Source organism: Chiloscyllium plagiosum, chromosome 45 (genome assembly GCF_004010195.1).
Source record: "Chiloscyllium plagiosum isolate BGI_BamShark_2017 chromosome 45, ASM401019v2, whole genome shotgun sequence".
NCBI lineage: Eukaryota > Metazoa > Chordata > Chondrichthyes > Orectolobiformes > Hemiscylliidae > Chiloscyllium > Chiloscyllium plagiosum.
Window position 1 is genome coordinate 7,413,464 of NC_057754.1, and position 17,074 is coordinate 7,430,537.

At 46.0% G+C, this 17,074-nt stretch overlaps 1 protein-coding gene and 1 long non-coding RNA gene across 3 annotated transcripts in view; one reads left to right on the plus strand and one right to left on the minus strand.

Moving 5' to 3' along the window:
• Positions 1 to 6,059, minus strand: part of LOC122543878 — a 29,012-nt gene extending 22,953 nt beyond the window's left edge. The window contains exons 1-3 of one of the 2 annotated variants that reach the window (XR_006310172.1): positions 5,875 to 6,059; positions 4,163 to 4,353; positions 987 to 1,131 (exon numbers count right to left, since the gene is read on the minus strand). This is a non-coding gene — a long non-coding RNA (uncharacterized LOC122543878). Of the gene's footprint in view, positions 1 to 747; positions 1,132 to 4,162; positions 4,354 to 5,874 lie in introns of those variants that run through there. The other variant, XR_006310171.1, reaches the window with a different exon arrangement.
• Positions 1 to 10,992, plus strand: part of LOC122543876 (NF-kappa-B inhibitor epsilon-like) — a 23,886-nt gene extending 12,894 nt beyond the window's left edge. The window contains exons 3-6 of the mRNA XM_043682734.1: positions 5,284 to 5,530; positions 6,067 to 6,155; positions 7,002 to 7,250; positions 9,474 to 10,992. Coding sequence (XP_043538669.1) covers positions 5,284 to 5,530; positions 6,067 to 6,155; positions 7,002 to 7,250; positions 9,474 to 9,530 — 642 coding nt within the window. The 3' untranslated portion in view covers positions 9,531 to 10,992. The remainder of the gene's footprint in view (positions 1 to 5,283; positions 5,531 to 6,066; positions 6,156 to 7,001; positions 7,251 to 9,473) is intronic.
• Positions 10,993 to 17,074: the final 6,082 nt, after the last annotated feature.

The following is a 17,074-nucleotide window of genomic DNA, read 5'->3' on the forward strand; positions in this document are numbered from 1 at the left end:
CTGTCGGAGGGTCAGTGCTGAGGGAGCGCCGGGCTGTCGGAGGGTCAGTGCTGAGGGGGTCAGTGCTGAGGGAGCGCCGCGCTGTCGGAGGGTCAGTGCTGAGGGAGCGCTGCGCTGTCGGAGGGTCAGTGCTGAAGGAGCGCCGCGCTGTCGGAGGGTCAGTGCTGAGGGAGCGCTGCGCTGTCGGAGGGTCAGTACTAAACACAGCACTGAAAGAGGAGGCAGCAAGTTTAGAAAGGATTCAGAGACCGGGTAGGGGCTTCATTCTGAACTCAATGCCAAGAGTGGCTGAGTGTGAAAAATTGAACTGGTGGCTGGAGGGAGGGAATGAGATTTCTGAGACGCAGGCACCAGTTTATGGTAATGGATGGGGACTGATAATCCTCACTGGGAGACCTGCTCATGGGTGGGTTAAACTCACTCGTCAGAGGAAGGGGAAGTTGAGGGGTAACCCAAGATGGAAGAATAGCCGGTAACAAGATAGAACAGAATAGAAAACAGGAGAAACAAATCTGAGCATTTAGCATGCCTCAAATGATGTTTAAAAAGACAAGAGGCATTGTACCTGAAAACACATAGCATTCATAACAAGATAGACACAAATAGAGGTAAATGAATATGATACAACTACCATTACAGAAACAAAGCTCAATGATAGAACATAGAACATAGAAGAATACAGCGCAGTACAGGCCCTTTGGCCCTCGATGTTGCGCCGATCCAAACACAAATAGAGGTAAATGAATATGATACAACTACCATTACAGAAACAAAGCTCAGTGATGACCAAGACAGGGACCTGTTGAAGGACATTCTACATTGAGCAATGTCAGACAAGTGGGGGGTGAAATTGTGCTGATGAAAAGGGATGGGAGTCGACATTAGTGAGGGAGGATCTCAGATCAAAAGCATAATGTGTGAAATCTGTTTGGGTGAAGCAATGTGCACCCTTGGGTGCCGCTGGAGAGGCAGCACACAATGCTCACCGTCACAGTTGAGGCCTTTCGAGAGCAGTGGGCATCATCACCCCAGACCTCATTATGTTGATATTGTAAGTTTCTGTTTGGTCGTGAAAGTTTCCATTCACCATCCGTTTGCATTTTTGTTTGGGACTGTTTCGTCCGAACTTTCCTTTGGGGGGAAAAAAGAGATTAGCAAGGGGTAGCAGACATTGGTTGGGCTTATTTCCAGGCCACCCAGTAGCAGTGGCTGTGTTGGGGTATGGTATAAATCAGGAATAGAAACATATGTGTATAAAGAGCAACAGTTATCATAGTCATAGAGATGTACAGCATGGACACAGGCCCTTCGGTCCAACTCGTCCATACTGACCAGATATCCGAAATTAATCTAGTCCCAGCATTTGGCCCGTATCCCTCTAAACCCTTCCTAATCATGTCCCCATCCAGATGCCTTTTTAGAAGTTGTCATTGTACCAGCCTCTACCACTTCCTCTGGCAGCTCATTCCACACACGCACCACCCTCTGCATGACAACGTCACCCCTCTCACCTTAAACCTTTCCCCTCTAGTTTTAGACGCCCCTGCCCTAGGAGAAAAGGCCTTGACTATTCACCCTATCCATGCTCCTCATGATCTTATAAACTTTTCTAAGGTCACCCCACAGCCTCCACCACTCCATAACCCCAGTCTATTCAGCCTCTGTCTGTAGCTCAGACCCTCCAACCCTGGCAACATCTTCGTAAATCTTTTCTGAGCCCTCTTAAGTTTAACAAAGTCTTTCCAATAGTAGGGAGACCAGAATTAAATGCAGTTTTCCAAAAATGGGTGACTTCAATCTGCATATAGGTTGGGTAAACGAATTGAACAGTAACGGTGTGCAGAAATAGTTTCTGGAGTGACTGAGGGATGATTTGCTAGAGCAGTATGTCAAGGAACCAATTAAATTACAAGCTATTTTGGTTCTAGTGTTATGTACATAGAAAGGGCTAATTCACAATTGGGATGAGTAACCACAATGTGATTAAAATTTTACATTATGTTTGGAAATTAGGTAGTTCAGTTTGAATGAAGGGGGATCATGAGGGCATGAGTCATAAATCGGCCAAGCTAGATTGGGAAAAATATATTAAAAGGCATGACTATATGTAAGTGACTGATTAGTCTTTTAGGAACTATCAGATGCCTTGCATCTTCATGACATTTCTTCAAGTTGTGAAATTCACAAAAGGTCAATCAACTGTGGTTGACAAAGGAAGTTAAGGATTGTATAAGATGAAAAGGAAGGCCTTATACGGTGTCCAGAAGCAGTAATAACGCGGAGGACGGAGAGGTTCTTAGAATGCAGCAAAGGAGGATCAAGAAACCGATAAAGAAAGGAAGAATGACAAATACAATCTGGCAAAAAAATTAAAAATGGACTGTGAAAGCTTCTACAGTATGTAAAAAGGAAATGTGGAATCAGGAGAATTTATAATGGGGCAATCAAGAAACGGCAGAGGATACAAGAAATCTCCCAGAATTCAAGATCCAAATGACTAGAGAGAATGAGTTGAAAGAAATGAGTATTAGTAGGAAGGTAGTACTTAGGGAAATTAATGGGACTGAAAGTTGACCAGCTCCTCGCACCTGATGGCCTACATTCCAGAGCCAAAAGTGTGGCGCTGGAAAAACACAGCTGGTCAGGCAATATCCGAGAGCAGGAGAGTCGACGTTTTGGGCACAAGCTCTTCTTCAGGCATGTGGGGGAGGCTCGAGGGGGTTTGGGAGATAAATGGGAGGGGCTGGGGCTGGGGTGAAGGTAGCTTGGAAGGCAATAGGTTGATGAAGGTGGGGGTGATGACGATAGGTCAGAGTGGAGGGTTCAGTGGATAGGTGGAAAGAAAAATGGACAGGTAGGACAGCTCAAGAGGGTGGTGCGAAGTTGGAGGGTTGGATCTGAGATAAGATGCCAAGCCCACCTCCCCCTCCCATTTATCTCTCAGCCCCTTGGGGGTCTCCCCATATTTCTGATGAAGGGCTAATGCCCAAAACGTCGACTCTCCTGCTCCTCGGATGCTGCCTGACCTGTTGTGCTTTTCCAGCACCACGCTTTTTGACTCTGATCTCTAGCATCTGCAGTCCTCACTTTCTCCTCCAAGCCAGAATGTTGAAGAAGGTGGCTGTTGAGAGAGTTGTTGCAAAAGTTCCATTGATTCTGGAAGGAATCTTGCAGATTGGAAGCTTGGAAATGTCACCCTAATATTTAAGAAAGCAGCGAGGAAATAAAAGACGGACTTACAGACTGTTTGTCCTTACACGAGGCATAGGGAATAAACGATGTAATAAATGAACACTTGGATAAGAAGTTATCTGATTGGGCATGGTCAGCATAGATTTGAGAAGGGAAAGTTATGTTTGATAAACTTGTTGAGTTTTTTTCAGGATGTTACTAATGTAATTGATAAAGGCGAATTGATGGATGTACTATATTTTGGATTTTTGAGAAGGCTTTTGATAAAGTCCCCTACAGGAGGTTGGTTAGAATATTTGATTTAGGAGATGATATAGTGACATAACCTCTTGGCTAACAGACAAAACAGAGTAGCAATAAAGACTCATTGGCAGGCCGGGACTGGTGGGATACTGTAAGGATCAGCACTCCTACCAGTTCATGGTTTATATCAATCATTTGGACATGGGGACCAAATGTGAAATTACCAGAATTGCAGATGATACAAAACCAAGTGGGAGTGTGAGGAAAGTGTCAAATGTTTTCAGGAGGATTTGGAAAGACTTGCTGATTAGGCAAAACATGGCAGGTGGAATATAATGTGGAATCATGTGTGGTTATCCACTTTGGCAAGAAAAACAGATGTGCAGAGTATTTCTCAAATGGTGAGAGGTTGGAAAGTGTAGATCTACAAAGGCACCTAGTATCCTTGTTGATAAATCACTGAAGAAAGTGAGGACTGCAGATGCTGGAGATCAGAGCTGAAAATGTGTTGCTGGAAAAGCACAGCAGGTCAGGCAGCATCAAAGGAACAGGAGAGTCGCGTTTCGGGCATGAGCCCTTCTTCAGGATAAATCACTGAAGGCTAACATGCAAGTGTGCTGAGCTATTAGAATGGCCAATGTTGGCCTTTATCACAAGAGGATTTGAGTACAAGAGCAATTGTATAACCAACGTGTTTCAATTGTATAGGAACTTAGTTAGACCATACCTGGAGTCCTGTGTTCAGTTTTGGTCTCCTTATCTCAGGAAAGTCATTATTCTCCGAGGAAGTACAACAAAGGTTCACCAGACTTGTTCCCAGGAGATGGGGTAAAGATTAACTTGTGGTAATTTACACACCACATTGTACAGGACATTGGTGAGGTCACTTCTGGAGTACTGCGTCCAGTTCTGGTCGCCCTGTTATTGGAAAGATATTATTAAATTGGAGAGAGTTCAGAAAAGAGTTACCAGGATGTTGCAAGGAGTGGAGGGTTTGAGTTATAAGGATAGGCTGGGACTGTTTCCACTGGAGTATTGGAGGTTGAGGGGTGACCTTTATAGAAGTTTATAAAATCATGAGAGGCATAGATAAGGTGAATAGGAATGGTCTTTTCCCCAGGGTGGGTGAGTTCAAAACTAGAGGGCATAGTTTATAGGTAAGAGGAGAAAGATTTAAAAGGGACCTGTGGGGCAATCTTTTCACACCAGGTGATTCGTATGTGGAATGAATTGCTGGAGAAAGTGGTAGATTCAGGTACAGTTATGACATTTAAAAGGCATCTGATGGGTATGTACAAAGGAAGGGTTTAGAGGGATATAGGCCAAATGCAGACAAGTGGGACTAGTTAGTTTGGGGAAACTTGGGACGAGTTAGACCAAAGGGTCAGTTTCCGTACCGTATATGTATGGCTGTACAAACCAGGCCTGTATTCTCTAGAGACTTGAAGAATAAGAGGTGATCCCATTGAAACTTACAAAATGTTTAAAGGGATAGAAGGGGAGATGCAGGTCAGATGTTTCTCTTGGTCTGGAGTCTAGAACCGGGGGGGGCACAATTTAAAACTAAGGACGACGCCATCTCAGACCGCGATGAGGAGAAACATTGAGAGGACGGTGAACCTGTGGAAATCTCTCTCACAGAGGAGGCTTGGCCTTTGAGTAGGCTCAAAGCAGAGGTTGATAAATTATTGATTATCAGCAGCGTTATGGCACAGCGTGGGGAAAGGCTCTTGGGCAATAACGGCCTACTCGTTTCCTGTGAAACACTCTGTTATTGCAACCATGTTCCGGTTGTGTGCTAGCTACGTGCTGACATTGCACTAAACCAGTGTTTGTTCTGAATTTCAGACGCCCCTGCATTTGGCCATGTACACGCGCCAGACGAAGATAGTGCGGCAACTGGTTTTGAAGGGAGTGGACACAGAGCTACAGGATCGTAACGGAAACACCGCACTGCACCTGGCCTGCCAGTACAGCCTGGAGGAGTGTGTGCCGGTCCTTACAAAGCCTGTCACAGCCAAAGAGCATGCCTTGTTTGGATTTGAAACCCCCAGCCCCCCGGGACCTCGGAACCTTGAGAGACATAATTGGCAAGGTGCGGGCCTTTGAGAAAGCAGTCACTTTGCCACAAAATCCAACCAGTCACGTTCCACACTCGGTGCGGGCAGATTAGAGAGAGAGAATGTGGTGGCTTCATTGATAGTATGCTCAACTCACAAGTCACAAGTTTCTGGGTTCAAATCGTGAAGGAAAAAACAATAGGCAAAGCTGCCCACAGGAATGCTGCACTGTCAGAGGTACTGTCTCTTGGATGAGACATTAAACCAGTGATCGCTTCTGTCTGGCAGGGGCGCAATTTGATCTTGAGTGAGAGCACAGCCATTGTCCGTCCATTGATCCTCAGCTTGAGAAATTGTTTAAAAATGGAATGTAGGTTACCTGGCTGTCGTTCTTTGTGGGATCTTGCACATGTTGGGATATGTTGCTGAGATAGAGCTGGTACATGCTGGTGGAGAGGTCTTCTCTTAATTTATCCTGTGGAAAAAGAGTGAACTCGGGTGACATTGGGAGGGGGGATACTTGAAGCGAACTGTGTCCCACCTTCTTACTAAATGATCTCTCTTCCTGCAGGTTTGACCTGTTTGCACCTGGCAGTCCTTTATAGGAATGATGTGATGGTGGACTACATGCTGTCTTCAGGAGCGAGAGTCAATACACAGGTCAAACACTGCCCTATGACTCCAGTTACCAACCTTCGGCATACCAAACCACGGGCACATATGCATACAGACGCGTATACACACAGAGATACATACACATATGTGCATATATATGCAGCGACGCACATACACGTGTGTGCGCACACATATACAGACATGTGCATACTTGCACATGTATACAGTGGCATACATGCGCATATCCACAGAAATTTTGTAGTTAGCAAGTTTTACCGGCTATACTTCTTGGTTCAGCTCCCTGACCAAAGTCAGGGGGAGACCGTCCTCTCAATCCCCATTACACAGGCTGTACTGCTGCAGCTGCGTTGCCTGCAATCAGGGCAGGTTCTTAACACAGCCCCAGTACCCACGTCGCTCACTCGTACTGAGTAGTAGCGGACAGTCCTAAAATACCGAACTTAGGCCAATGCCTTTCGGTTAATTGAAGTCTCACCTCATGCAGCACTCTCCTTGGAAGTGGCTGGAGATTTCACTCTGTCCATCTGTCATTCCGTCCCCACGCCAGAGTTAACGGCAACTCACTAGGAGTAGGACTTGACGTGACTCCGGGATGGAGAGGGCTAACTGTGAAGAGGTCCAGTCAGTCACGTTGTTCAGTTTAAGAGGAATCAATGGTAATCCTTTATTAGCGAGCACATATAAACTGGCATCGCCGGTGACACTGGCTGTGGTTGAGAGCTGTGAGACTGAGCACAAACTCTCTGCCTAGCTCCGTTCCAGTCTCACCAGCTGACTGGCAACCGTGGTTGAGTTGAGTGGAGTGGGGAATGTCATCCTGTCTCCAATCTTAATTCTTTGACACTCTCTCTCTCTCTCTTCGGTTGGCAGGAATCAACGAGTGGACGGACTGCCTTGCATCTGGCGGTGGAGCTAGGGGAGTTGGGGCTGGTGACGCGGCTGCTGCGAGCTGGAGGTGAAGTGGACGCTCCAATGTACAATGGCTGCACTCCCCTCCACCTGGCGGTGGGGCGGCTAGACGCTGGCATCGCTGTTGCCCTCTGCCAGGCTGGTGCCAACCCGCTGCTGCCCAACCTGGAGGAGGACACCCCGCTGGACCTCGCCAGCAACAACGGCAACGTACGTGACTTCTTCCCGGTGTGCGGTGGGGAAATGAAGGGATTTGTTATGGACCAGCTCAGACCCCTCCCCTAAAAACATTTCAAGAAGACCCTAACTTTTCTAGTTGTTTTAAGCAGGTGTATAGTGGATATTCCAGGAATGATGCAGCTGGGCAAAACCTCTTGGTTTTAAACAAAGCAGAATTTACTTAGAGTACCAAATGAAAGAGAACAGAATAACTTAACCATCTGAAAACCCAACAGACTGTCCCACCTTTTATGCTGCTGTTCCGAATTCCTGCAACAATCCCTATAAACCCCCCCACTTTGGAAAAAAGGTAAATTTTAACACTGGTTCTTCCCGGAGGGATTGTGCAGAGAGAGAGAGGATCAGCGTGGAGCTGTTTCTTTGGGTTCAGCAGCTTCTCTGGGTTCCCAGCTAAAATTTGACGAGCTGCTGCAAACAAAACCAGCCAGACTGCTCAAACCAAAACTGAGCTGAGAGATCTGGCCGTGCCCCTTTCAATGTGCAAGTATTTTTTTTAAAAAACCTTTTGAAAGCCTTTTGTCTGAGGCAGTATCGGTTATCTATAATCAAAATTGGCCCTAAAACCCCCACACACAAACCAGACACCCCGGAACCACTGCATTTACAACCCCTCTGGGGGTGAGAAAACAACCAAGGACAGAATAACCTTGTCAAAAGAGCAGCAATGTACAGATTGGTGGTGCCATGAAGTTTGCCCGCACAAAGAAATGTGCAGCGAGTAATTAGGAAGGCATGGGAACTGGGAGTATGGGTTTAAAGAATTTGGTGAGACCACGACTGTAATACCAGTATGAAATCCTTCCACATCAAAGGAGGGCTATATTTGCATCGGAGCCAATAGTTCATGAGATCGGTCCCTAGTGCGAGGCGACCCTTTAGTAACAGCGGGGTTCTGCCTGCTTAAATTGGGTCCAGAGCTTAGAAGAATGGAAAGTGATTGTGTAGAGATGTGCAAGATTGTGAAGGGGTTTGACAGGGTCGACACTGGGAGATTGACTCCCTGTCCTGGTCAGGGAACCTAAGAAATGGTTGGGGGGGGGGGGGGGGGCACAGTCTTGGAATTAGGCCCTATTGTATAGGAGCCGGAGGAGGAGAACAGGCTTCCCTCGAGGGATTGGGAATCTTTGGAGTTTTCTTCCCCCACGAGTGTTGTAGTATCTCCACCGTTAGCACCAGGGAGATGGTTTTATTTTGGTCTCTTGGGGAATCAAGGGACATGAGATTGATGCAGAAGATTGCATCGAAATGGTGTAGCAGCATCAATGGGCCAAATGGCCTATTCTTGCTCTTTATTTATTCCATTCTCAACAATTTGTAAAATAATGCCATGTTCTGTCCAGTATCAGAAAGAGCGAATATGAGTGTCTGGAACACTACCGGGTAATCGAATTGGGGTTTTTGAAACAATTCTTCAAATCAGGTTGATTTGAGAGAAACTCTTTCTTCTGGTGAGGAAATCACAGGGTGACATAGTGGCTCTGGTTAGCACTTCAGCTTCACAGTGCTGGGGGCCCAGAGTTCGATTCCACCCTCAGGTGACTGTCTGTCTGTGTGGAGTTTGCATGTTCTCCCCGTATCTGCATGGGTTTCCTCCCACAGTCCAAAGATGTGCAGGTTAGGAGGATTGGCCGTGCTAAAATCGTTGATTGTGTCCAGAGATGTGTAGGCTCGGTGGATTAGCTGTGGGAAATATGAGGATACGGTTGGGGGTGGATCGCTGCAGAAATGTTCATCAGAGAGTCAGTGTGGAGTTGAAGGGCCAAATGGCCCTGCTGCATTGTGAGGGTTCAATGATCTGGAGCTCTTTCACAGCGCCCCACCCCCCCCCACCCCCAAAAAAAGAGAGAGGCTTTGCACAATGAGGGAGATGAGGGTGGGTATTAGTAAATATGTACCTTCAAGATTATATTTTGGTGAAAGGTACCAAAAGGGTTACAGTGTGATATTTGTCACATGAATAGGAAGGGTTTAGAGGGATATGGGCCAAGTGCTGGCAAATGGGACTAGATTAGGTTAGGATATCTGGTCGGAAAGGACGAGTTGGACCAAAGGCTGTCTTTCCGGTGATGTACATCTCTATGCCCAAGCCACAAAGAATGAAACAGGCTAGGGGTAGGGGTGGGGGGCGCGGGGACAGAAAAGCCTCTACCTGCTTTGTCAGATAACTAACACGTTGTCCCTCTTTTTCTTCAGGTGCTTGACCTGTGCCCATTCGACGATGTGAGACTCCTGGGGCAGCCAGTGGTGTGACAGAACAGGACTTTGTACGTGATGTGACCGAACAGCGAACGCTGAAGGGTGGGGGTGGTGATAAGGACCTTGTCTCCCAGTGGGTGGGAGGCCCTCATAGCGTGGGACCCTCTTCCCCTGCATTTTCGCCCCTACCCCATCCCTGCCCCCTCCAAAACCTGCTGTGGTGGGGGGTGGTGAGTGTCCAGTCTCACCCGACTCCTTGCATTCTGACTCTGTTACCTCAGAAACCGAAAGGTGCAGTTTCGTCCCTGGCCAGGCATGTAGCAGGAGGGAGTGACCCCATGGATATAAAGGAATTCACATTACCTTGGGGACAATACATCTGGAGAAGACCTCCAGAATTGCGATTACCTGGTCAGCACCCTTCACATACTTTAGTCTTCCCCTCCCATCACCATCCCCCCCACCCCCACAAGACCCAAGACCCAAGACCAAACAAATGCCTTCAAAATCCCAATCAGTCCTCTGGTTCAGACCGTTCCAGAGGCGTGAGTCTGCAAACTAGCCTGACAGTGCCACTGGTAACAAGGTGGGCGCATTGCTGGCAGAGGTGCGGTGATTTGGTTAAGCTGAGTGTCCGCTTGAACCCTTTGGTGGAGATTAATGGTGCCTCTACACAATTTGAAGGGCTGAATGACCCCTTTTTCCCCCCCCCATGTTGGTGTGACTCTTGGTGGGGAGGTTGGTGTGGAGAAAGACCAGGAGGAGATCTCGCCAGTGTCTCTGGAGCCAAAACTTCACTGAAAAATAATTTATTTGATATTTATGACAAGTGTTGTTCCTGTGAGTTTCCTGCGTGTGAATTGGCTGCTGTGCTTTCTGCATTTCAACAGTCACCACGCTTCAAAACTGTAAAGCACTTTGTGATGCCCTCAGGTGGTGACAGTTGTTAAGTAAATGAGGTCTCTTTCTTCCAGCTCTCCATTTGCACCCAAATTGCTGAGTGCTTTAGGAGCACTTTTATTTTTACATAATAAAGACATTGAAAAAACTTGCGTTGTCTGCATGGTTCACCCAAACACTTCAGGGAGTTTGCCTTTTCTCTGCTTCGGACTGAGTTTTCAAATCAGAGAAGCAAATCTTTATCGCGCAGGGGCAGAGAGGCCTCTGTTCGAGTCCATAAATCTTTAAAGGTGACAGGGAAAAGCTATGTTTAAGAAAGCATGTGGGTTCCTCACTTGTGATGGACAGACCGGGGACAGCAAACAGTGAATTAGCCTGCAAAATGCCGGACAGAATTCACTCTGTGCGGTGACCAATGAGACACCAGTAATCTCAGTGAATAGAAATAGTAAGATATTACTCCTCCTATTACAGAACATATCTCAACTGTCCTTGCTGCTGATTGGTTCACTAGATAGGCTGCAAAAGCAACCAGGAAGGGATGATGGGTTAAGGAGCTGCAATAGCAGAAAAGGAGGCTGCAGAGGTCCTAACCTGTCAACAAAGCAAAACTCAGTGGTTAGCATTGCTGCCTCACAACGCCAGGGACCCGGATTTGATTTATCCCTCGTGCGACTATATGAGCGTGGATGCAGGTGGGACTAGATTGGGTTGGGATATCTGTTCAGGATGGACAGATTGGACCGAAGGGTCTGTTTCCATGCTGTATATCTAGAGTCATAGAGATATATAGTGTGGAAACAGACCCTTTGGTCCAACTTGTCCATACCGACCAGATAACCTAAACTAATCTAGTCCCACCTACCAGCACCTGGCCCATATCCCTCTAAACCCTTCATATTCATATACCTGTCCAGGTGCCTTTTAAATGTTGTAATTGTACCAGTTTTCATCACCTCCTCCAGCAGCTCATTCCATACAAGCGCCAACCTCTGCGTGCAACGGTTGCCTCTTATATATCTTTCCCCTCTCACCCTAAACCTATGCCCTCCAGATGTGTGGGTTAGGTGCGTGGACTGTGTTTAGTTGCCCCATCGTGTCCAGGCATGTGTGGGCTAGGTGGATTACCCGTGGGGGGATTTCAGGGCTACAGGGATAGGGTGGGATGCTGTTCGGAGGGTCAGTGTGACTGAGTAGGCCAAGTGGCTTCCACAATAGGGATTCTATTATTCTAATTGGGAACCAGGAATACTTGAAAGCGTCCTGCCAACGATATCCATGCAAATGAAATGTGGAATCTGGAGCTTAAGCCTGCATATGTCAGGAGTCATCATATAGAGAAAAATCTAGAGGATGCTGTTGTAATGGACACTGTGTGAATTATTAAATTTAAGTCTGATGTTAAGATCCCGAAATGCAGTAAATAATGTTGCAAATACCTGGTTAAAGCGTTCCAGCTAAGTGCATATGCAATGGAAGTACATTAGCTGTATTCTCAACAGCTTGGGAAGACATGTTCAGACTTTGTGTCAGTGTTATTTTGAAAGAATAACTTTTGTTAGCCAATGCCTGTTATAACAACTTCCAATCCTGTGCTGTCCAGGAAATGAATGCATTCTTTTGTGTTGTGGTTTCAAGTTAAATGGAGAATTAATCATTATTGAGGATATTGTTAAGTTTTCTAATTCTGTTTCTATGTGAGTCCAAATAGCCGCGTATCAACAAAAACAGGATTGTCACTATGTGACTGCACCACCCCATAGGTGAATCAGTGAGAATGAGAAAGGAGCTCCTGAAAACCAAAACATAGTTCTTGAAAATCAGACAGAGCTCTGAAGAGCAGTCAAAAATAAATTTTTTACCTGATTGATACAGGAACATGTACAAAAATGAGGAGCTTGTGCTAATGTTTTATAAATCATGGTGAACGCGTGCCCAACTCTGGGCGGAAAACTTTCGGAAGAATGTTAAGGACTTGAGGATGCAAATGAGATTTATTTGAATGGGACCAGGTACAAGGTCCATTTATTCATTTCCATTTATTCACGCACGCGGGCATTGGTGACTAGGCCAGCGTTTATTGCCCATCCTTAATTGCCCTTGAGAAGGTGGAAGACAGCTGCCTTCTTGAACGGCTGATGCCGGTGCACCCTCAGTGATCTTTGGGAAGGAGTTCCAGGGTATTATTCCAAGTCAGGACTTCGAAGAATGTGGAAGAGCTGGAGTTGTTTGCCTTAGAACACAGAAGGCTCTGGAGAGTTTAAATAGTTCAAAATCACAAAGGGTGTTGACTGAGTAAATAAGGAGAAACCATTTCCACTCACTGGACACTCGGGAAACTGATTAAGGATCATTGGCAAAATATCCAGATGAAGTGGAGATTTATATTTTATATACACTGTGATTCGTTGTGATCAGGGAAATCTATAAAAGTAGTGGATACATATTCATAGTAATTTACAAAATGTAAAATAAAACATGCAATAGAAAAAAAAGTACAGAGAATTGGATCAATTGTAGTTTTAAAATTCTTACATGCGATGTGGTTGTCTCTGGCTAGACCCAACATTTATTGCAATTTCTTAATTGCCACTTGGGAAAGTGGTGATGACCTCTCTCCTTGGACCGCTGCAATCTGCATGGTATAGATATACCCACAATGTCATTTAGGAGGAATTCCAGGATTTGACCCAGTGACAGTGAAAGAACAGCTAATATAATTCCAAGTCAGGATGGTGATTGTCTCGGAGGGTAACTTGCAGTTTGTGGTGTTCACATATACCCGCTGCCCTTGAGCTTCTGAGTGGTAGAGTTAATGGGTTTGGAAAGTACTGTTGAAGGAGCGTGGGTGAGTTGCAGCAGTGCATCTTGTAGATGGTACACATTGCTGCTACTAAGCACCAGTGGGGGAGGCAGTGGATGTTTGTGGATGTGGCACTAATCAAGTGGGCTGCTTTGTCCTTGTCAAACTTGTGTATTGTCAATTTGGAGACGCCGGTGTTGGATTGGGGTGTACAAAGTTAAAAATCACACAACACCAGGTTATAGTCCAATAGGTTTATTTGGAAGCGTGAGCTTTTGGAGCGCTGCTCCTTCATCAGGTGATTGTGGAAATAATCTTATTCTCCACAACCACCTGATGAAGCAGCGCTCCAAAAGCTTCCAAATTTGCCTGTTGGACTATAATCTGGTGCTATGTGACTTTTATCCTTGTGTATTGTTGGAACTACACTCATCCAGAGAATTTAGGAAGGATGTTGTTAAGCTTGAAAGGGTTCAGAAAAGATTTACAAGGATGTTGCCAGGGTTGGAGGTATAGGGAGAGGCTGAATATGCTCGGGCTGTTTTGCCTGGAGCATCAGAAGCTGAGAGGTGACCTTATAGAGGTTTATAAAAACATGAGGGGTATGGATTGGGAAGATATACAAAGTCTTTTCCCTGGGTTGAGGGACTCCAGACCTACATGGCATAGGTTTAGGGTGAGAGGGGAAACATTTAAGAGGGACCTAAGGGGCAATTGTTTTCACACAGAGGGTGGTACGGGTATGGAATGAGCTCCCAGAGGAAGTGGTGGAGACTGGTACAATTACAACATTTAAAAGGCATTTGGATGGGTACATGAAGAGGAAGGGTTTAGAGGAATATGGGCCAAGTGCTGACAAATAGGACTAGATTAATTTAGGATATCTAGTCAGCACGGACGAGTCTGTTTCTGTGCTGTGCATCTCTATGACTCCGTGACTCTTAAGTGGGGAGCATTCCATCACGTTCCTCGCTTACGCTTTGTAGATGGTGTACAGGCTTTGGAGTCAGGAGGTGAGTTACTCACCACAGTATTTATAGCTTCTAACCTGCTCTTGTAGCCACTATGTTTATAAGGGAAGTCCAGTTGAGTTTCTGGTCAATTGTAATGCCAAGGATATTGATAGTGGGGAGTTCAGTGATGGTAATAGCATTACATGTCGAGGGATAATGGTTGGATTCTCTCTTCTTGAAGATGGTTATTGCCTTGTTGGAACTTATGTGGTGTAAATATAACTTACTACTTATCAGTCCAGGCCTGGATACTGACCATGTCTTACTGCACTTGAACAGGGACTGTTTTGGTATCTGAGGAGTCGCAGATGGTGCTAAACATTGTGCAATCATTTGAAAACATCCCCACTTTTGATCTTATGATGGAGAGAAAACAGTTAGGATAGGGACACTTCACTAAACCTCTGCATAGACATCTTGGAGTTGAGATGACTGCCCCCCAACAACCACAACATCTTCCTATATGCTAGGTATGACTCCAACCCATTGATTCCAGTTTTTCTTGGGCTGTTTGATGTCAAGAACAGTCATGCTCATATCACTCTGGAATTCGTAGAATCCCTTATAGTGTGGAAGCAGGCCAGTCAACCCATCAAGCCCACACTGCCCCTCTGAAGAGTATCCCACCCAGACTCACCCTAGAATCCTGCATTTCGCACGGCTAATCCACCTAGCCTGCACATCCCTGGACACTGTGGGCAATTTAGCACAGCAACTCCACCTAACCTGCACATCTTTGGACTGTGGGAGGAAACCGGAACACCTGCAGTAAACCCATGCAGGCATGCAGAGAATGTGCAAACTCTACACAGTCAGTCTCCCAAGGTGGAATCGGACCCGGGTCCCTGGTGCTGTGAGACAGCAGTGCTTACCTCTGCTGAGCTACCATGCTGCCCACAATTCAGCTCTTTTGTCCATGTGTTTGTAATGAGGTCAGGTGCTAATGATACCTGGCAGAACCCAAAATGGACACCAGCCAATAGATTATTTTTGACTTAGTGCAGCTTGATGATACCATCCACCTTCCAAATGATGAAATTTTACTGATGACTGATGATGGGGCAGTAATTGGATTGGATTTGTCCTTTATTTTGTTGCCAGGACAATACCCTGAGCAATTCTCCCCCTTGTCAGGTAGTTGTGAGTGTTAAAACTATAATGGAAGAGCTTGGCTAGAGAACTGGCAAGTTCTGGAGCACAAGTCTTGAATAGGTTTCCCAAATGGTGTCAGAGCCCATAGCCTTTGCAGTATACGGTGTCTCCGTACATTTCTTGCACAGAGGATTCTGGCAAATGCTTTAGTCTTGTCTCTTGCATCGATGGGATACTCACAAAGGCTCCTCCCTCAGTGAGTTGGTTAATTGTCCACCACCATTGACAACTGGATGTGGTGTAGTTATCCCTCAAACTCTCCCCCAACAAATAAAACAAAATAAGACAGGCAGCTGGGCTGGCTACATATGTGCCTGATATTTGTCAAGAGTTCCACACCCCACTCTTCACCCTGTCTGTCCCATTTTTCTTTGCCTTCTTTGAGTATAAATATGTGTCTGAAAACACAGGCACCTTTCTAGTTTCATTCTGTTGAGTCAACGTGAAAAGCCATCAGAGTCAACGTTAACATTTTTTTTCACGAATTATGTGAGGGATGGTGAGCTGTGTACGTGCGAGTGCTATTCTGACTCGAGACTGATCTGGCTGAGTGACTACAAATCCGTCGCAGGGGAGGGTTCCTGGAAATCACAGTACCTGTTGGTTTGGCAGCCATACCCTCCTACAGATATGGGGAAGCAATGAGTGCACGTTCCTTCAATCAGGAACAATCATATTTGACTTAGTCATAGAGTCATAGAGATGTACAGCATGGAAACAGACCCTTCGGTCCAACCCATCCATGCTGACCAGATATCCCAACCCAATCTAGTCCCACCTGCCAGCACCCGGCCCTTATCCCTCCAAACCCTTCCTATTCATGTACCCATCCAGATGCCTCTTAAATGTTGCAATTGTACCAGCCTCCACCACTTCCACTGGCAGCTCATTCTGTGTACACACTACCCTCTGCGTGAAAAGGTTGCCCCTTAGGTCCCTTTTATATCATTCCCCTCTCACCCTAAACCTATGTTCTCTAGTTCTGGACTCCCCGACCCTAGGGAAAAGAATTTGTCTATTTACCCTATCCATGCCCCTCATGATTTTGTAACCCTCTATAAGGTCACCCCTCAGCCTCTGACGCTCCAGGGAAAACAGCCCCAGCCTGTTCAGCCTCTCCCTATAGCTCAAACCCTCCAACCCTGGCAATATCCTTGTAAATCTTTTCTGAACCCTTTTGTGTTTCACAACATCTTTCCTGGGAATGGTTTTCTCCTTTGCAGTGGAGTAGACCAGGCTGCCGAATGAGTCACATCAACTTTGCTTTCTTATCAGTTGGCATTTATTGTCCATGCATCACCACTCTACCTGCAAACCCTAAAGGTTTCTCCCTTTGGGTCACAGAGCTGGGGGGGAAGTCAACATGCAATTCGACTAGGGGAGACATCGTGACATCGCCCCAATCCTGCCCTCAGTGTGTCTCGTGAACGAAGTTGGAGAACTAGCTGACCTGAATGGAGATAAATTCTGAAACTGAAAGGAATCACAGGGTGGTCTAAACGTAGGGGTAGGACATTGTGGGATGGCATGAGACTTTTGGGCAGGGTGAGTTTTAATTAATTAATCCACTCGCGTATAAATGGAACAAGGAAGTGGCACAACAATTAAACAACTTCGCAAAAGAAGGCACAAGTAACTTCCCAGGAATGCTAGGGAAGCGAGAGTCTTTTAAGAAGGAGGAATTGAGGGAGATTAGGGTTAGTGAAGTGCTGGAAAAATGCATGGGTCTG